This window comes from Lethenteron reissneri, chromosome 6, assembly GCF_015708825.2.
Source record: "Lethenteron reissneri isolate LAM-NWPU_2019-01 chromosome 6, ASM1570882v1, whole genome shotgun sequence".
In the NCBI taxonomy this organism is placed as follows: Eukaryota; Metazoa; Chordata; class Hyperoartia; order Petromyzontiformes; family Petromyzontidae; genus Lethenteron; species Lethenteron reissneri.
Genome location: NC_083784.1, coordinates 5492559 through 5513241, shown reverse-complemented (window position 1 = coordinate 5513241; position 20683 = coordinate 5492559). Strand labels below are relative to the sequence as shown.

General features: G+C 58.2%; 2 protein-coding genes across 2 annotated transcripts in view; one reads left to right on the top strand and one right to left on the bottom strand.

Moving 5' to 3' along the window:
* The window catches only part of FAAP100 (FA core complex associated protein 100), a 13184-nt gene extending 6832 nt beyond the window's left edge, over positions 1–6352 (bottom strand). The window contains exon 1 of the mRNA XM_061572439.1: positions 6260–6352. Coding sequence (XP_061428423.1) covers positions 6260–6352 — 93 coding nt within the window. The remainder of the gene's footprint in view (positions 1–6259) is intronic.
* The window catches only part of HACE1 (HECT domain and ankyrin repeat containing E3 ubiquitin protein ligase 1), a 33669-nt gene continuing 19336 nt past the window's right edge, over positions 6351–20683 (top strand). Inside the window, exons 1-6 of the mRNA XM_061572426.1 lie at positions 6351–6361; positions 8619–8778; positions 16630–16692; positions 17400–17941; positions 18486–18642; positions 20039–20150. Of these exons, the coding sequence (XP_061428410.1) occupies positions 6351–6361; positions 8619–8778; positions 16630–16692; positions 17400–17941; positions 18486–18642; positions 20039–20150 (1045 nt within the window). The remainder of the gene's footprint in view (positions 6362–8618; positions 8779–16629; positions 16693–17399; positions 17942–18485; positions 18643–20038; positions 20151–20683) is intronic.

Genomic DNA, 20683 nt, shown 5'->3' with positions numbered 1-20683 from the left:
TCCAGATTTTTCAAGGATTTGTGAGCTCCTCACACAATCCAGCCTGGTTAAACCCAGGATGGATCGTAGGCAGGCCAGCCTAAATGTTTCTAACTGACGAAGATGTTCCATTAGAGGGGTCCACGTTTCGCAAGCGTAGAGAAGGGAGGGAATGACCGTGGCCGAGAAGACCTGAAGCTTCATGCGGAGCGACAGACCAGGTAGCTTCCACACAGCGTTAAGCAACCGATGAAAAGATAATGCCGCTCTACTGATTCGAAGTGAGACCTCTGCTGTTAAACCGGAGCCGGTCATGAGCACACTGCCCAGGTATGGGAAACTCTCCACTCTCCACAACTGCCCTATCACCAATTGGGAGTTGTGGGGGTGGAGTGTCCGATGGTACAAAATACCCAGGCAGGTGCTTAGTTTTGGTGGGGCTGATGGTAAGTCCCCACCTCTTAGTGGCAAGCTGCAGGTTCAGCAGCAGCGCCTCCAACTCCTCCTCTAAGCGAGCAGAAATTACCAGATCATCGGCATACATAACATGGTTGAGAAATAGGCAGCCATCCCTTGACCACACCCAGGCATCGATCAGCTTCTGTATCTGTACCAGTTTGAAATTCCTCCGGTACAGCTATTAAAGGCTTCACGAACTGCGTGGTCGAAATAGATGTTAAATAATGTGGGAGCCAGAGGACATCCCTGTCGCACCCCAAGGTGTACAGGGAATGGCTCCGACTCCCGGCCACTTAGTTTTACCTGGGCCCGCTCACCATCATGAAGGTTCTTAATGATGGTGAGCAGAGGGTCAGGGACTCCGAAAGCACGAAGAACAACCCAGAACCCAGGCCTACTGATGGTATCATAGGCCTTGACCAGGTCAATAAAGCAGAGATGCAGCTGGCTGAGGTGCCATCTGTTGAGGAAGTACTGAAGACGATCCGGAGTCTGAGACCAGGAAAGGCACCGGGCATAGATACACACACAGATACACATACACAGATACACATACACATATACACATACACAGATACACATACACAGATACAGATACACATACACAGATACAGACACGGATGCACACACACACATACACACAGATACAACAACAACCGCCATTCACCACTAAGTGGCGGTGACGTCACCACGGCGTTTGTGCCAGGCTATGAGCACGTTGAGGCCATAACAACCCCCTACCTCTTCGCTGGTGCTGGATGGTAACGCTGTGGTGAGCAGTGCCATGGGGGGAGGACCCATGACAATTGGCCATTCCCCTCATGGCGTTTGTAGCCACCACAGCGGCCAAAGGGGGCTCTGGACGGGTGCGAGGGGCTGCTAACCCCTCCACCTTCAATTAGTTACCACACAAGCACGGAAAACTGTTTCTGATGCATGTGTAGTGTAATAGCGCCGGCTGTTGACCATCAGCGGCAACTGCGGCCTACACACAGTACACACGCCGGTGAGCGTGTACGCGGCTGTGTGTCGGCAGGGCGGAGGAACTGGGGCAAGGGTCACGTGGGGCCCCGTCTGGAAGCCCCTGGAACCTGCTCGTGGGTTCCAGGAGGGAGGCGTGGCCAGGGCGGAGCCAGGCCGCGCTGGGAGCATTAAAGGAGCCGAGAGTGGGAGCTCGAGGCTGCCGGTTTTGGGAATTGGATCGTCTCGTCGCCATCGTCGCTGTCTTTGCTCGACACTGCGCCGCTAGAGAGGCTGTTAGCTGTCTCCGTCAGCGCCGTCGATGTTAGACGGCTCGTGTTGTGTCATAGGCTCGCGACTCTACAGAGTGTGGGCAGGTGAGATCGCGAGTGTTAATTAAAGAAGGTGCCTCTACAAACCTCGTCTCCGAAGTCACTGCACTACGCATACATACACACACAGAGATACACACACACTTAGATATGCAAACGAAAAGACAAAGATCGCCCCATAGCCGTAACAGACTGTTGGGGCAAGTGCTGTTATCGAGCGCCTATGAAGGCCGGCACGGCACACGAGGAGGTGGGTGGGTGGCCAGCAGCACGCCCTGCTGTCGTTTTCTTCCACGTGGCGATGTTTACACACCGCAGCAGGTACTCATTCGAGGTTGAGTCGACCTAGGGGTGGCCCAGGATCGAGTCAAATAATCGTCACTGAACTCGGCCGTGAGCAGGACACACCAATATACACACACACAAAGATATACACACACACAGATACACATACAGATAAACACAAGACATATACACATAGACACATATACATACACATAGACGTGCACGTATTGATACACATTTTATTTTCATTTCAGTTTCATTTATTTGCTATAGCCCTGTGAGCCATTCGGTGACGTCACTGCCACTAAGTGGCAGTGACGTCATCACGGCGCTTGTGCCAGCCTAGGTGCGCTTTGAGGCCGTTGGCAGGTCACGGGACAGAAGCCAGGTGCCATGGGTTGACTGAGATGGCTGGCAGGGGCACCAGCTGTGCCCTCCACTGTGGCAACTCCCTGCGCTTTCGCCGCCCGGCGCTCTGCTCGTTGTTGTGAGCGTCGCTTCTCTGCCCTCCGCTGCTGTTGGAGGGAGACTGCCTCCAACTGCCCAGTAGCAGCGTCCTTTACGAGCCTCCTCCACACAGGCCGATCTTGACACCGCTGGTACCAGTCATCTCTTCTCCAGCCTGTGCCGCGCGCATTTAGCCCCCTCGATCCGGCCAAACGGAAGCTGCTTGGGCATGCAGTGGCTGGGCATGCGGTGACTGGCTACATGACCCAGCGAACGCGGCTTCGTCTGCCAGAGGAGCTCACCGAATGAAGGGGTGGTGTGGCCGATGCCGGGCCTCCGTTAGGTCGACTCAGCCTTAAATGAGTACCTGGCGAGTTGTGTAAACATGAGCATTGGGGGGACAAAGGCGGCCGGGGCGTGGTGCAGGCCTTAACAGATGCCGCTCGTTAGCAGCACTAGCCGGAACCGCTTGTTTGGGCTGCGCGAGGAATCTTTGTCTCTGTGTGCGAGTGAGTCGGTGCCGACACTCGGAGGTTAAGGGAGTTGCTCACATACTCTCCCTCCTCCCTCACGCCGCCCCAATCCACGGCCCCCACATCCACCCCTCCACCAAATCCATACACTGCCCCCCTCCAATCCCCCCTCATCTACGCCTCTCCTATCCCCCCTCCAATCCACGCCCCCCCCCAAACCACCCCCCTCCAACCCCCCCCCCCCCAATCTATGCCCTCCCCCCCCACCAATCCATACACTGCCCCCCTCCAATCCCCCCTCATCTACGCCTCCTCTCCAATCTCCCTCCAATCCCCCCCCCCCCACCAATCCACATACCGCCTCCCTCCAATCCCCGGGCTGAGTGCGCCCAAGGGCCCCCCCCCACTGGGCTCGTGTGTGGGGCGAGTGGAGTGAGCTCCGTGTTGGAGCGCAGCACCCCGGGAAGCGACGGAGGCGCCAGGGCGCTGCGCCGAGTGCCCTCGCCAACCCACACAACCGGCGGCGTTTGTCTCACGAGCCTGACCCCTGACCCCTGACCCCTCGCTGGCGGCAAGTCTAAGCCGGGTGCACACCAGAGGTCGCAAACGGGTTTTGATTCCTTACCGGTACCTGTACCCGGCCGCACCAGGGTCGTTCCCTACCTGAACCCGTACCCTACCAGAAATGAGTGACAAACGGTTACTCACCAGTGACTCACGGCCTACCCGTACCCGGCCGCACCAGGGTCGCAAACGGCTACCCGTACCCGTACCCGGCCGGGTACGGGTAGCCGGGTATCGGGTAGGGTACGGGTATCGGGTACCCGGTTGCGACCTCTGGTGCACACTTTGCTCGCTTCAACGAACTGCCCGTGGGTAATATTTGGGCCGTAGAGTCTCATGGGATGGCGGGTGTCGTTCTGTCTGTGTGGAGACACAGAAAAGGTGGGGGGGGGGGGGGCGGGGTGGGGGGGGTGAGTGAAGTGGTCTGGAGGGGCGGTGGGGGAAGGGTGAGCGACAGGTTAGCCAATTAATTCATTATTTCCCGATTTAAAGCTTTCGTGACTGCAGGGATTCATCTTCTTGATTCTTTCGGTAAAGTCACGTAGAAGGGAAGTAATAAAATAATAAAAAATAAAACATAATTCAGACGCTTGCGTTGTGGCCGAAACGTCGTGAGAATTATTGTATTATGTTTTATTTTTATTATTTTATTAATTCCCTTCTACGTGACTTTACCGAAAGAACCAAGACGATAAATCATTATTATTCATTCACCCAGGAAAGCTACCCTGATGCCAGTGGCTCTCTTTCAGGAGGGTCCTGCTGATGATTTGGGTTTTTTATTTTTAACGTTCGCAGCCAAGTCACGATGAGTGTATTTATTATACCGGCGGGAGGAGGAAACCGCAGAAGACCCACGCCTTGTGCGAGGGGACAACGCTCGATGCCCGTGCTGACAACGCAGAGGAGACGGACCAGACGCGTGAGACGGGACACACGAGGCGATACGAACACAGCACCCCCCCCGACCGATTTGGGACTCGATGACAATAAATCGATGTGATGGGGGGTGGGGGGGGGGGGCGTGTGGGGCGGGGGGGGGGCGTGCAGTAGTGGGAGAAGATGCCCCGACCCCACCCGTGCCCCTCCCCTCTTTATTAAAATTTCCCGGAGCCGTGGGCGCGTGAGTGACGCAATTTGGGCATCACCCGGTGACGGCTCATTCCGTGTGGGGGGCGGGGGGCTGGGGGGCTGGGGGGGCGGGGGACTGGGGGGGGGTGGTGACCCCTCCCTTCTCCACCCCGTCTCTTCCTCCAACGCTTCCTGCCTCCCTCCTCGACCTGCATCCGTCCAACCAGCCCCTGGCGTCGAGCCCTCCACCCTCACCAACTAGCCACTGGAACTAACAACACCTGTCATCCCTCTCTCCCTCTGTCCATCCCCTCACTCCCGCCTCGCCCGCCCTCCGGTTAGCGCTGTTGGCCACGTACGGTGCGAACGAGGTTCAAGGCGCACGCGTATACACACGCGTACACACACGTATACACACGTACACACGCGTATACACACGTATACACACGCGTATGCACACGCGTATGCACACGCGTATACACACGTACACACACGTATACACACGTATACACACGCGTATACACACGTATACAGACACGTATACACACACGTATACACACACACGTATACACACGTATACACACACACGTACATACACACGTATACACACGCGTATATACACACACGCGTATACACACGCGTACACACACGCGTATACACACGTACACACACACGTATACACACACGTATACACACACGTATACACACGTACACACACACGTATACACACACGTATACACGTATACACACACACGTATACACACACGTGTACCATCACGTATACACACGTATACACACACACGTACACACACGTATACACACACACGTAGACACACACGTATACACACACACACGTGTACACACACGTATACACACGTATACACACACACGTACATGCACACGTATACACACGCGGCGTGAGTTGCCGGTGTCACGCCCAGAGCGTCGTGTCTCGCGATGCGAGTCCAGCCTCCGGGAGAGGGCACCGGTGGGAGCATGGAGGGGGGGGGGGGGTTGTACGCGAAGGGGATTCCTACCAGAAATGAATCTGACTATAACACCCACTGGGGAGGCTTTCATCCAGCAGCGGACAGATCGTGACTGACGTTCCCGCTGATGATGATGGAGATTCCCGATCCACGCGGTGGCTCCACGTCTCCCTCCGTGTCTCCCTCCGTGTCTCCACACCTATCCAGTTCCCCCCCAGCCCCCCAGCGCCCCACCCCCAACTCTGAGAGCAAATTGATTTCATATATTTCATTATTTCCCGTGTATATATTTTTCTGGGTCGTTCCACCCCCCCCTCCCTCCCTCCCTCCCCCCCTCGCCTCCGACGGGAGCCCCTTTGTCACGGGAGCGGGTACGCAGCGAGATAATTCATGAGCGAGAGATGAGGCCGTCCCTTGGGGAACGATCCAGAGGACGCGGCTTTCATCCCCCAACTTTAAACGCCGCCGCTCACTGCCACCGGGGCCAGGACCGTGCAGCAATCCATCTGTGTGGAGTTCGCGCCGTGTTTCGAAGGTCATAACGGACTTAGGTTTTTTTCCGGTAAAGTCACGTGACTTTACCGACAAAACCTAAGAATATGAATCCTTGCAGTCACGAAAGCTTCAAATCTAGTCATAACGGACGTTCGTCCTCCCCCCCCCCACTCCCACAGGCCCCCCCCCCCACCCCGATGTTTACCAAGCGGCGTCGCGAGTTTGTGGTGTGACGCGCGGCACGCGCCTGATGCTTGTTAGATGCGTCGTGGCGCGTGGTGTCGAGCAGCGCGCCCATGCCGGCGGGGTGAGTCAATCACGTGGTGAGTCAATCACGTGGTGATTCAACCACGGGGTGAGTCAACCACGTGGTGAGTCAATCACGTGGTGATTCAACCACGGGGTGAGTCAATCACGTGGTGAGTCAATCACGTGGTGATTCAACCACGGGGTGAGTCAATCACGTGGTGAGTCAATCACGTGGTGAGTCAATCACGTGGTGATTCAACCACGGGGTGAGTCAATCACGTGGTGAGTCAATCACGTGGTAATTCAACCACGGGGTGAGTCAACCACGTGGTGAGTCAACCACGGGGAGAGTCACCCACGGGGTGAGTCAACCACGGGGTGAGCCGTGCGTGCGCATCCACGCGGATCCTGCGCACTGCCGCTCATCAAACACAGATCCCCCGTATAGCCTTCACAGACTTTTAGGGAAAGTGCTGTAAGCCAGCACCTGTGAAGGGCTGGCACGGCACATGAGGATGTGGGTGGCCAGCACCACACCCCACCACCTTTGTCTCCCAAGTGGCGATGCTCGCGCATAGCACAACATATTCATTTGGGGCTGAGTCATCCTAGGGGGATGCTCAAGACCGGTTCAGATAACCGACGCCGGTCTTGGCTGTGAGCGGGAATCGAATTTGGGTTGCCGTGTTCATGCGGCAGTGCGCTAACCGCCCAACTACCGCTCCCACCACTCCCCACAACTCATCGCACACACCCACCCATCAGGACACTCGCCCATCACGCATCCAACACATCATGCCCAGCCATCACACACCAACCCGTCACGTACCTGTCGCACACACGCATACAGCTGGCGTGTTTGTGTGTGCGTGTGTGCGCGTGTGTGCATGTTACATGTCTTTGTGTGCGTGCCCGCGCATGTGCGCACGTGTGTGCGTGCGTGTGTGTGCGTGTGTGCGTGCGCACAGGCTGAGTGAGGCTGTACAGCTGTGAAATATGACGAAGCTGTTGCAGCGGAAAATGAAAATGTCGCGGTGCTTGCTAATCCCCCCGCACAGCCCTCACTCCTTCCTGACCCAGCCCTGCTGCCTCCACCCCACTCCACCCCGCTCCACCCCGCTACATCCCGCTACATTGGGGTCCACCGGGCTCCACCGGGCTCCACCATGGATCCACCATGGATCCACCATAGATCCACCATAGATCTACCATAGATCCACCATGGATCCACCGGGGATCCACCATGGATCCACCATAGATCCACCATGAATCCACCATAGATCCACCATCGATCCACCGGGGATCCACCATGGATCCACCATAGATCCACCATAGATCCACCATAGATCCACCATCGATCCACCGGGGATCCACCATGGATCCACCATAGATCCACCATGAATCCACCATGGATCCACCATAGATCCACCATGGATCCACCATAGATCCACCATGGATCCACCATGGATCCACCGTGCCTTGCCCCCAGTCGCCCTTCGCTCATTTGCAGGAGGTCGCTAATTCTCTTCTGCTGCCCCTGTTCAAGGCCAGGCTCAAGATCTTCCTTTCTTGGCCCACTGCTTCTGTCTCTCTATAAACGTGCTCACCATGTTGTCTCGTCTCTCTGTCCCTACGTCTCTCCTTGTCCTCCTCGTGTCTCCTCGTATCTCCCCGTGTCTCCCCGTGTTGTCCCCTCGTATCTCCCCGTGTCTCCCCTTGTCTCTCCTTGTCCCCCGTGTCTCCCCGCGTCTTTCCGTGTCTCCACGTGTGTCCCCGTGTGTCCCCGTGTCTCCCCGTGTCTCCCCTGTGTCTCTCCCCGTGTCTCCCCGTGTCTCCCCGTGTTGTCCCCGTGTCTCCCCGTGTCCCTCCGTGTCCCCCCGTGTCCCCCCGTGTCTCCCCGTGCGTCTCCCCGTGTCTCCCCGTGTCTCTCCCCGTGTCTCTCCCCGTGCGTCTCCGTATCTCCCCGTGTTGTCCCCGTGTCTCCCCGTGTCTATCCGTGTCTCTCCGTGTCACCCCGTGTCTCTCCGTGCGTCTCCGTGTCTCCCCGTGTCTCCCGTCTCTCCCTGTGTCTCCCCGTGTCTCCCCGTGCGTATCCGTGCGTCTCCGTGCGTATCCGTGCGTCTCCGTGCGTCCCCGTGTCTCCCCGTGTCTCCCCGTATCTCCCCCGTGTCCCCGTGTCTCCCCGTGTGTCCCCGTGCGTCTCCATGTCTCTCCGTGTCTCCCCGTGTGTCCCCGTGTCCCCCCGTGTCTCCCCGTGTCTTCCCGTGTCTCCCCGTGTCTCCCCGTGTCTCCCCGCGTCTCCCCGTGTCTCTCAGCCTTTCCAGCAGCTACGAGGCGCAGATGCACCGGCTGCTCCGCGTGGTGCGTCTGCTGTGCCACCTGTACCACGCGGGGTCGGCACGCTCGCCCACCACCACCGGCGCCAATGGGCGAGCGTTTCCCACCACCCGCACCCTCCGCTCCACCGTCTTCAAGGTGAGTCAACCACGGGGTGAGACAACCACGGGGATAGTCAACCACGGGGATAGTCAACCACAGGGAGAGTCAACCACGGGGTGAGTCAGCCACGTGGTGACTCAACCACGGGGATAGTCAACCACGGGGATAGTCAACCACGGGGATAGTCAACCACGGGGTGAGCCACCCACAGGGATAGTCAACCACGGGGTGAGCCACCCACGGGGTGAGTCAATCACGTGGCGAGTCAACCGAGGGGTGAGTCAACCATGTGGTGAGTCAACCACGGGGATAGTCAACCACGGGGATAGTCAATCACGGGGATAGTCAACCACGGCGTGAGTCAACCACGGGGTGAGTCAACCGAGGGGTGAGCCACCCACGGGGTGAGTCAACCACGTGGTGAGTCAACCTACGTGGTGAGTCAACCACGGGGTGAGACAACCATGGGGATAGTCAACCACGGAGATAGTCAACCACGGGGATAGTCAACCACGGGGTGAGCCGCCCACGGGGTGAGTCAATTACGTGGTGATTCAACCATGAGGATAGTCAACCACGGGGTGAGTCAACCACGGGGATAGTCAACCACGGGGATAGTCAACCACGGAGTGAGCCACCCACGGGGTGAGTTAATCACGTGGTGAGTCAACCACGTGGTGAGTCAACCACGTGGTGAGTCAACCACGGGGATAGTCAACCACGGGGTGACCCACCCAGGGGGTGAGTTAATCACGTGGTGAGTCAATCACCTGGTGAGTCAACCACGTGGTGAGTTAATCACGGGGTGAGTCAACCACGTGGTGAGTCAACCACGTGGTGAGTCACCCACGGGCTGAATCAACCACGGGGATAGTCAACCACGGGGATAGTCAACCACGTGGTTGACTCACACCGTGGTGAGTCAACCACGTGGTGAATCAATCACGGGGTGAGTCAACCACGTGGTGAGTCAATCACGGGGATAGTCAACCACGTGGTGAGTCAACCACGTGGTGAGTCAATCACGTGGTGAACCACCCATGTGGTCTCTGGTCTCTGGTTCCTGGTTCCAGGTCTCTGGTTCCTGGTCTGTGGTCTTTTGGTTCCTGGTCTCTGGTTCCTGGTCTCTGGTTCCTGGTCTCTGGTCTCTGGTTCCTGGTCTCTGGTCTCTGGTCTCTGGTCTCTGGTTCCTGGTCTCTGGTTCCTGGTCTCTGGTCTCTGGTTCCTGGTTCCTGGTCTCTGGTCTCTGGTTCCTGGTCTCTGGTCTCTGGTTCCTGGTCTCTGGTCTCTGGTTCCCCTGGTCTCTGGTCTCTGGTCTCTGGTTCCTGGTCTCTGGTTCCTGGTCTCTGGTTCCCCTGGTCTCTGGTTCCTGGTCTCTGGTTCCTGGTCTCTGGTTCCTGGTCTCTGGTCTCTGGTTCCTGGTCTTTGGATCCTGGTCTCTGGTTCCTGGTCTCTGGTTTCTGGTTCCTGGTCTCTGGTTCCTGGTCTCTGGTTCATGGTCTCTGGTTCCTGGTCTCTGGTCTCTGGTTCCTGGTCTTTGGTTCCTGGTCTCTGGTTCCTGGTCTCTGGTTCCTGGTTTCTGGTCTCTGGTTCCTGGTTCCTGGTCTCTGGTTCCTGGTCTCTGGTTTCTGGTTCCTGGTCTCTGGTTCCTGGACTCTGGTCTCTGGTTCCTTGTCTCTGGTTTCTGGTCTCTGGTCTCTGGTTCCTGGTCTCTGGTCTCTGGTTCCTGGTCTTTGGTTCCTGGTCTTTGGTTCCTGGTCTCTGGTTCCTGGTCTCTGGTTCCTGGTCTCTGGTTCCTGGTCTCTGGTTTCTGGTTCCTGGTCTCTGGTTCCTGGACTCTGGTCTCTGGTCCCTTGTCTCTGGTTTCTGGTCTCTGGTCTCTGGTTCCTGTTCTCTGGTTCCTGGACTCTGGTTCCTGGTCTCTGGTTCCTGGACTCTGGTTCCTGGTCTCTGGTTCCTGGTCTCTGGTTCCTGGTCTCTGGTTCCTGGACTCTGGTTCCTGGTCTCTGGTTCCTGGACTCTGGTTGCTGGTCTCTGGTTCCTGGTTTCTGGTTCCTGGTCTCTGGTTCCTGGACTCTGGTCTCTGGTTCCTTGTCTCTGGTTTCTGGTCTCTGGTTCCTGGACTCTGGTTCCTGGTCTCTGGTTCCCTGTCTCTGGATCCCCTATTATCTGATTCCTCTCGTTTCCTTAGGTCTCTGGTTCCCTTAGGTTTCTGGTTCTCCTGGTTCTCTTGGGTCCACTGGTCTTTGGTTCCTCTGGATCTTTAGGACTCTTGGGTCCCTGCGGTCTCTGGGTCCTCTCTGTGTCCCCTGGTTTATTGTTTTCGTTAGTTTCTGGTTCCCCTGGATGTTTGGTTTCCTGGGGGCTCTGGGTCTCCCGTGTCTCTGGTTTCCCTGGGAGCTCTGGGTCCTTTTGGGTCTCTGGGTCCCTTGGGTCTCGGGGGGGGGGGGGAGGGTTCTCTGGGCCCCCTGGTTCCCCACGGTCCCCTGGGACCTCTGGTTGCCCCGGGCTCGTGGGTCGGTATGGGTGAGAACACGGTCGGCCCCCACCACTTACCTCCACCACCACCACCACCACCGCCGCTGCCATTGACGCGGCGATGGCGCCGTGTAATTCTGCCCGGGAAATGTCACCGCACGCACTAATTGCGAGAGCTTGGACGACCGCCCCCCCCCCCCCCCCGGTGGTGGAGCGAGGGGGGCGGCGGTGGCGGTACCAGCGCTGTACCCGGCGGCGCTTGACGCCTCATGAAATATGCACGAGCAGAGCGGAGCGAGCTCCTGTGTGATGGCAGCGGCACACATGCACGCACACACGCACGCACGCGCACACACGCACACACACGCACACACACACACACGCACACACACACACACACGCACGCACGCACACGCACGCACACACACACACACGCACACACATGCACACACACGCGCACACACACATGCACGCACACACACACACACGCACACACACACGTACACACACGCACACACACGTACACGCACACACGCACGCACACACACACGCACACGCACACACGCACGCACACACGCACACACACACACACACGTACACACACACACGTACACACACACACACGCACACGTACACACACACACGCACGCACACACACACACGCACGCACACACGCACACACACACGTACACACACACGCACACACACACAAACATGCACACACACGCGCGCACGTACGCGCACGTACGCACGCACACACGCACACACAGTAACAACAACAGCAGCAGTCGCCATTCACCACTTGGTGATCCGCGATGCCTGTGTCAGGCTCGGTGCACTTTGAGGCCACATGAAGTGTCCAGAGTTCACTGGCAGGAGGTCACGGGACGCACCCAGCTGTTGTGAGCGCTGCTGCTCTATCAACCTCACACTCTCTCAACTGCCCCAGTGGAAGTTTTTAATGAGGCCGACCTTGACACCCGCTCTTATCGGTCAACGGCAAGTTAACTCGGCTACATATCTTCCTGTGCCGCATCAGCCCACCTCTTCGTCAGCCTATGCTTCGCCCGTTTAGCCCCCTCTGTACGGCCAAACGAAAGCTGCTTGGCCATGCGGTGGCTGGGCATGCGGGCTACATGACCCAGCCAACGCAGCTTGCCAGAGGAGCTTGCTGATGCGACTGTGTCCAGATCTTTCAAGGATCTGCGGGCTCCTTAGACAATCCAGTTAGGTAAAGCCCAGGAAGGATCGTAGGCAGGCCAGCCTTGATGTTTAAAACGTCAGCAGCTGTTCCTTTAATGGGCTCCACTTTTCTCAAGCATAGAGAAGGAGTGGGGGGGGGGATGATAACTGTGGCCAAGAAGACCCGGAGCTTCGTATGGAGTGATAAACCGGGAAGCTATCACACAAGCGTTACGAAACTGGTGAACATATGCTGCTAGACTTCTCCATAACTGCCCCATCACCGGGGCCTGCCTACCATAATTATTGTGAGCAGAGGGTCAGGGATTCTCAAAGCACGAAGAACAAACCAGAGGCCTGGCCTACTGATGGTATCGTAGGCCTTGACCAAGTCAACATAGCGGAGATGCAGGGCCCATCGAAATTCCCGGCACCTCTGCTGTAGCAGACGGACAGAGAATATGGCGTCCGTGCCGTACCGCCCCGGCCTGAACCGACATCGGAGCTTGGCAAGTCAGCACGCTGCCTGGCAAGGGCACGTTACCTGGTCTCAAACTCTGGATGGATCTTCACACATCCTTCACAGGCACATCATCCATCCCATTGCCTGCGAGTTTGCTCCTTTTCCACAATATTCGAGGAACCACAGCGCCAGTAGGGTCACGGTGTTGTTCGAGTTGAGGGGCTTTTCTCCAGCAAACCCGTTCCTAGAGGGGTCAGAGGCAGAGGTCGCAAACGGGTTTTGATTCCTTACCCGTACCCGTACCCGGCCGCACCAGGGTCGCAAACGGGTACCCGTACCTGTAACCTACCCGTACCCGGCCGGGTATGGGTAGGGTACGGGTATCGGGTACCTGATTGCGACCTCTGGGATGAAGCCATGTTGCATGCGCGGGTGGGTTGATTCTAGGAACTTGAATTGTGAGAAGAGACAAGACGTTAGGAAATGAGTGACAAACGGTGACTCACCAGTGACTCACGGCCTACCCGTACCCGTACCCGGCCGCACCAGGGTCGCAAACGGGTACCCGTACCCAGCCGGGTACGGGTAGCCTGGTATCGGGTAGGGTACGGGTATCGGGTACCCGGTTGCGACCTCTGGTCAGAGGTCGGATCACTGTTCTTCCCCTCAAGGATGGAAATAGGTGCGGCGCTGCGGGTTGCTTCTTCAGTGAAATTAAAGCGACTCACTTGAAGCTACCGAGGCAGCGCTCATCTCTCCTCAGTAACTCGTGACCACCATTCAACCTTGCAGCTCCGTGCGCCCTCTCCCAACCTCCGAGTGAAGGCTGCCCTGTCGCTCGCTTGCTCTGAGCTCGCCGGAACGACCTCCTCCATCAAGCCAAGGCTTCCTGGGGAGGTTTGGACTGCGTACCCCAGTGCAGCTAGAGCAGGTGCAGGAACCACAGGTCCCGCCATCCGTAGGAGGACGATGCCAATTCAAGCTGCAAGCGATGATGACATTCTTGCAGCTCCCATCAGTGATGCGAGACCAGGCCACCGTGGGTTTGGCAGGCGCATCTTACAGATCACAAGGCGATGGTCGGGGAGGCAGATGAGTTCCATGGTAGGTGCTGGTGCCAAGGACATGGGCCAGGACTCGCTGTTCTGTCGCTATAGCCTGGCAGATGTTCCAGCTTGGACCTGTGATGCATCTATGATGTGTTGATGCGCTGACGCCGGAATAGCGTGTTGATCATTACAAGTCCACAGGCTGCACAGAAGTCTATACCAGCCCCCTCCTACCGTTGTTAACCGAGCTGATCTGGCCCATGCCTTCCAGTCGCTCCGTCCCAGGTGCCCACGTCTTACACACACGTCCAGAGACGCACGCACACATCCACACTCGAGACCACACTCACACAAAGCACCACGCGCGGCCGCATTCATCTCCCCAGCGCTGATGTTTACTACACACCGCACCAGGTACTCATTTGAGACTGAGTCGACCTAGGGGAGGCCCAGGACCGGTTCAGATAATCGCCACTGATTTTGGCCGTGAGCGGGAATCGAACCCGGGTGGCCAGGTTCATAGCGCTAACCGCTGCACCACCACTCCCCACACACACGCACAGCCTCACACGCGCGCGATCTCTCCCGCGCCCGTACACCTGTCCGCGTACGACACGAGCTGAAGGCAACGTGCGTTTGAAATGCGCCCTCCCCGCCTCCCCTCCAGCCCCGCCCCCTCCACGACGAGCTTTGATCACAAGAACCCGCGGAGCGAGACAACGGGCGTGAGAAGGGGGGGGGGGGGTGGTGGGGGGTGGGGGGTGGGGGGTGGGGGGTGCACTGATGTCGCCAGGGCAGAGAGTGTGTGAGGGTGTGAGGGTGAGAGTGAGAAGGTGAGAGAGTGGGAGAGAGTGAGAGAGTGTGTGAGAGAGTGTGTGAGAGAGTGTGAGGTTGATAGAGTGAGAGTGTGTGAGGTTGATAGAGTGAGAGAGTGTTGAGAGAGTGTGAGGTTGGTAGAGTGAGAGTGTGTGAGGGTGGGGGAGAGTGAGAGAGGGTGAGAGAGTGAGAGAGTGTGTGAGAGTGTGTGAGGTTGATAGAGTGAGAGAGTGTTGAGAGAGTGTGAGGTTGATAGAGTGAGAGTGTGTGAGGGTGGGGGAGAGTGAGAGAGGGTGAGAGAGTGTGAGAGTGTGTGAGAGTGTGTGAGGTTGATAGAGTGAGAGAGTGTTGAGAGAGTGTGAGGTTGATAGAGTGAGAGTGTGTGAGGGTGGGGGAGAGTGAGAGAGGGTGAGAGAGTGAGAGAGTGTGTGAGAGGCAGAGAGTGTGAGAGAGAGTGTGAGGATGTGGGAGAGAGTGTGGGAGAGTGAGAGAGTGTGTGAGAGTGTGAGAGGGAGAGAGTGTGGGAGAGAGTGAGAGAGAGAGTGTTTTTGAGAGTGTGTGAGGTTGATAGAGTGAGAGAGTGTGAGAGAGTGTGAGAGAGTGTGAGGATGTGGGAGAGAGTGTGGGAGAGTGAGAGTGTGTGAGAGTGGGAGGGTGAGAGAGTGTGAGAGAGTGTTGGAGAGTGAGAGAGTGTGTGAGAGTGTGAGAGGGAGATAGTGTGGAAGAGAGTGAGAGAGAGTGTTTTTGAGAGTGTGTGAGGTTGATAGAGTGAGAGAGTGTTGAGAGAGTGTGAGGTTGATAGAGTGAGAGTGTGTGAGGGTGGGGGAGAGTGAGAGGGGGAGAGAGTGAGAGAGTGTGTGAGAGTGTGTGAGGTTGATAGAGTGAGAGTGTGTGAGGGTGGGGGAGAGTGAGAGGGGGAGAGAGTGTGTGAGAGAGTGTGTGAGAGTGTGAGAGAGTGTGAGGTTGATAGATAATATCTGAGATTGTGAGAGAGTGTGATAGAGTGTGAAACAGTGAGAGTGTGAGAGTGAATGTGTGAGAGTGAGTGTGAGAATGTGTGACAGTGTGTGAGTTTGGGTGAGTTGAGCAAGTGTGTGTGTGTGAGAGTGTGTGAGTGTGAGAGTGTGTGAGAGTGTGTGGGTGTGTTAGTGTGAGAGTGTGAGAGTGTGAGTGTGTGAGAGTGTGTGGGTGTGAGTGTGTTAGTGTGAGAGTGTGAGTGTGTGAGTGTGTGAGAGTGTGAGAGTGTGTGAGTGTGAGAGTGTAAGAGTGTGTGAGTGAGTGTGTGAGAGTGTGAGGGTGTGAGTGTGTGAGAGTGTGTGAGTGTGAGAGTGTGAGAGTGTGTGAGTGAGTGTGTGAGTGTGTGAGAGTGTGAGTGTGTGAGAGTGTGAGAGTGTGAGTGTGTGAGTGTGTGAGTGTGAGGGTGTGAGGGTGTGAGTGTGTGAGAGTGTGTGAGTGTGAGAGTGTGAGAGAGTGTGAGAGTGTGTGTGTGAGTGTGTGAGAGTGTGAGTGTGTGAGAATGTGTGTGAGAGTGTGTGAGAGTGTGTGAAAGCAGTGGTGTAGTGGTTAGCGCGCTGCACTACGAACCCGGCGACCCGGGTTCGATTCCCGCTCACGGCCAACACCCATGAAGATTTTCTGAACCGGTCCTGGGCACTCCCTAGGTCGACTCAGCCTGAAATTGATGCCTGGTGCATTGTGGTAAACATCACCACTGGGGAGACAAAGGCGGTCGGGCATGGTGCTGATCACCCATCCCCTTGTATACCGTGCCAGCCTTCATAGGTGCTCGCAAACAGCACTTGCCCCAATAGTTTGTTAAGGCTATACGGGGGATTTTGTCTTTGCCTTTGTATGCATGTGTATGTGTGTCAACGTGTGCGTGTGTGTGTCTGTGAGCAGAGGGGCGGTGACCCACAAAGTGCGAAGAACAGCTGGCAAACAGCACTTGCCCTAACAGCCTATGTAGGTTACACGGGGGACCTTTGTGTCTGTGCGTCTGCGCACGTCTGCGCGCGTGTGTGTGTAACTCTGCGGGTTGTGTGCGTGTGTGCGTGCGCGGACACATGCAACACTCGGCGTGTCACGAACAACGAGAGTTGAGCGCCGGGCGGCTAAAAAACACAGGCAGCGCATCTGCCAGTCATCTCGGTCAACCGCCGGCACCTGGGTCTGGCCTGTGATCTCCTGCCAGCAGCGACAGAGAGCCTTGAAATGATAGCTGAGAAGTACACCTAGCCTGGCACAAGCGCCGTGGTGATGTCGCAGCCAGATGTTGCATGTAACACTGCCTCTGCGTGTGTGTGTGCCTGCGTGTGTCTGTGTGTGCCTGCGTGTCTGTATGCGCGTGTGTGCCTGCGTGTGTCCGTGTGTGTCCGTGTGTGCGCGCGCGTGTGTCCGTGTGTGCGTATGTGCCTGCGTGCGTCTGTATGCGCGTGTGTCTGTATGCGCGTGTGTGCCTGCATGTGTCTGTATGCGCGTGTGTGCCTGCGTGTGTCCGTGTGTGTGTGTACGTGTGTGTGTGTCCATATGTGCGTGCGTCTGTATGCACGTGTGTCTGTATGCCCGTGTGTGCCTGCATGTGTCTGTATGCGGGTGTGTGCCTGCGCGTGTGTCCGTGTGTGTGCGTGTGTGCGTGTGCGCGTGCACTCGCTCGCGTGTGTGAACCCCAGCCACTGGAACCCCTGTGGCACTCGCTCAACGAGTGGCTCGTGCTGCTGGGGGTCGAGCTGCAGTCCACCCAGACCCTCGCGGACCCCCCCGGCGAGGGGGTCCGGGCCGCGCTCCTCCGCAAGCACGCGGCGCAGGCCGAGGCGTCGGGGCCCGTCTCCGACCGGGGGGCCCGCGCGACCCCCCCGGAGGGGTCGGACGACGCGGGGGACGAGGGGGGCGAGACCGCGAGGCGGGGGGGCCCGGACCGCCCATCCCCCGCCGTGCCGGCCGCGTCTCCCGGCGACCCCGGGGAGGAGGGGACGCGGGCCCCCACCTCCTCGCCCCCGCCCGGCCCCCGTCCACGCCCGGACGCCGGGGGGGACAAGGCCGCCCCCCGCGCGGAGGCCGACGCGTCGGGCCGCCCCGGGGAGCAGGAGGAGGCGGAGGGGGGGCCGCCGGCGGACCCCGAGCAGGGAGAGGACGTGATCGAGGTGACGGCCGATCGGCTGAGCGCCGTCATCCAGGCCTTCTACCTCGTCTGCTCGTGCACCACGCCCGACGGGTACGCCGACGTCCCTCGGCCTCCTGCCGGCGGCGAGAGCCGTCCGCGCGTCGTGCGGCGGCCTCCAAGTGCACCCGGCCCGGCGCAAACGCTGCCGCGATGCTACCGGTGCTCGGTGGTGAACGGCGGCTCGCCGTTGTCGTCGCGGTGCGCGGCGCGTGTGTCGTGCGTCACGTGTGCAGTGCGCGTGGCGTGTGCCGTGAGCGTAGCGCGTGTGCCGTGCGTCACGTGTGTGCCGTGCGTCATGTGTGTGTCGTGCGTCACGTGTGCAGTGCGCGTGGCGTGTACCGTGAGCGTAGCGCGTGTGCCGTGCGTTACGTGTGTGCCGTGCGTCACGTGTGTGTCGTGCGTCACGTGTGCAGTGCGCGTGGCGTGTGTCGCGAGCATGGCGCGTGTGCCGTGCGTCATGTGTGTGTCGTGCGTCACGTGTGCAGTGCGCGTGGCGTGTGCCGTGAGCGTAGCGCGTGTGCCGTGCGTCACGTGTGTGCCGTGCGTCATGTGTGTGCCGTGCGTCACCTTGTGTCGTGTGCCGTGCGGCCCGCAGGCTCACGTCGCCGCGCTTCATCGAGTTTGTGTGCCGGCACGACGGGGTGCTCAAGTGCTTCGTCACGCGGAAGCCCAAGATCATCTTCCACCACTTCCACTTCCTGCTGGAGTGCCCCGAGCTCATGTCGCGCTTCATGCACATCACCAAGTCTCAGGTTCGACTCCCGGCCCATCCGCACTGCACCGCACCGCACGCAACGACAACAACGACTCGCCCACTCGCTCGTGCACAGACTCGCACAGAGGCCCATGGAACCACTCAGACCCATAGGTCAACACAGAGACCCATAGATTCACACAGAGACCCATAGATTCACACAGAGACCCATAGATTCACACAGAGACCCATAGATTCACACAGAGACCCATAGATTCACACAGAGACCCATAGATTCACACAGAGACCCATAGATTCACACAGAGACCCATAGATTCACACAGAGACCCATAGATTCACACAGAGACCCATAGATTCACACAGAGACCCATAGATTCACACAGAGACCCAAAGGTCAACACAGAGACCCATAGATTCACACAGAGACCCATAGAGCTGCCCTCACCGTCTCCCACCATCCGGCCCCAGGTCTCGCACTGCCCTTGGTCGCGGGACTTGTTGAGGCCGTAATTCGGCTTTAACTCGGCAGGGTCCGGCACTTCGTGGGGACGGGACAGGAGGTCACCGGCGCCGCGGGCGGCTCGGGGGGGCGGGGGAGGGGGCTGCGCGCGGTGAATGCGAAGCGCGGAGACGTGGTGACGGCGGCGGCGGAGACGCGTTGCCGCGCCAGGTCGCCCGTGACAGGGGGATTTGTGGTGGGGGGGTAAAGCGGATGAGCAGCGGTGTTTACGGAGCGTGTCGCGGCTCCCGTCCCGCGCTCCCGCGACGACGCGACGATTGAAACTCTCTCCCAGCTCGCGAGGTCACCGTCGTCATCGTCGTCCGAGTCCGAGTAATGCGAGGGGCGCAGCGGCGTGAGCCGGTGAGATGGGCGGTCGCTAGGGCGTCAGGCGCCCGTCACGCGGCCAAACCGTGGAGGGGGCCAGCGACAAACGGCACTCTCGAAAGCGGTCAACAGAAAAGGGTTCGCGTCGGATTCGGGTGTCGCGCGTCCCTTGAATTGAGCGGTGAGAGAGAGGGGGGGGGGGTTGCGCACGCCACGGGCGAGTTGGTTATCGCCACGAGTCCCCCGTGGGATGTCGTAGCGACGCCGCTCACGCTGTAGCGGAGCTCACAGCGGTCGCTGCCGCTGTTGTGTAACGGGCACGGCCCCGGGGTCTCTCGATGTCCCGGCACAGCTGCCGTCCACCTCAACAGGACAGGTGACAAGCCTATCAGTCGCTCACCCACCTAAACACACACACGAACTCACCTATCCACCCACCCACTCACCCTCCCTCCCTCCAAGACTCGCAGATGTCCCGGGAAGACGTAGATCTCCCAGGTCAGCTGTTGCCTCGACAGGGGGGGGGGGGGGGGGGACGGATGCCAGCAAATCAAACCGTCGCAGGTGGCAACACGGCTGGGTTGTGATAGGTCCCCGTGTCCCGCAGCCCTTCAAGGATCGCTGCGACTGGTTCTACGAGAACCTGCTGTCGGACGGACAGGACACGGCCATGGTGCACCGTCCCGTCAGTGAGGGCGACGTCCTGCTCGTCCACAGAGGTGCGCTCAGCCCCGCGGTGACCCCCACCCCGACTCGGTGCCTTCGATGATGAGCAGGTGCGGCGATGTTTGACTCTCAAACGAGGGGGTTCATTTTTCGATTTAAAGCTTTCGTGACTGCAGGGATTCATCTTCTTGGTTCTTTCGGTAAAGTCACGTAGAAGGGAAATAATAAAATAACAAAAATAAAACATAATAAAATAAGACTCTGTCTCCTCGACAGACCTGTTCTCCACCTGAGGACGGCTACTTGCGTTGTAGCCGAAACGTCGTGAGAATTATTTTATTATGTTTCATTTTTATTATTTTATTATTTCCATTCTACGTTACTTTACCGAAAGAACCAAGAAGAGGGGTTCATTCTGGAGTTCTGCCGGAGCCGGGCGAGACTCCAGGAAGGGTACAGCGGCGGCGGTGGCAGCAGCAACGGCGTGATCCCAGAGGGGATGGGGATCGCGACTTGAGAAGTGGGCGGCTGTGTGGGGTGACCTCGACGAGGTCACTGACCCCCGAGCCTGGTCCTGGGAGCGGCG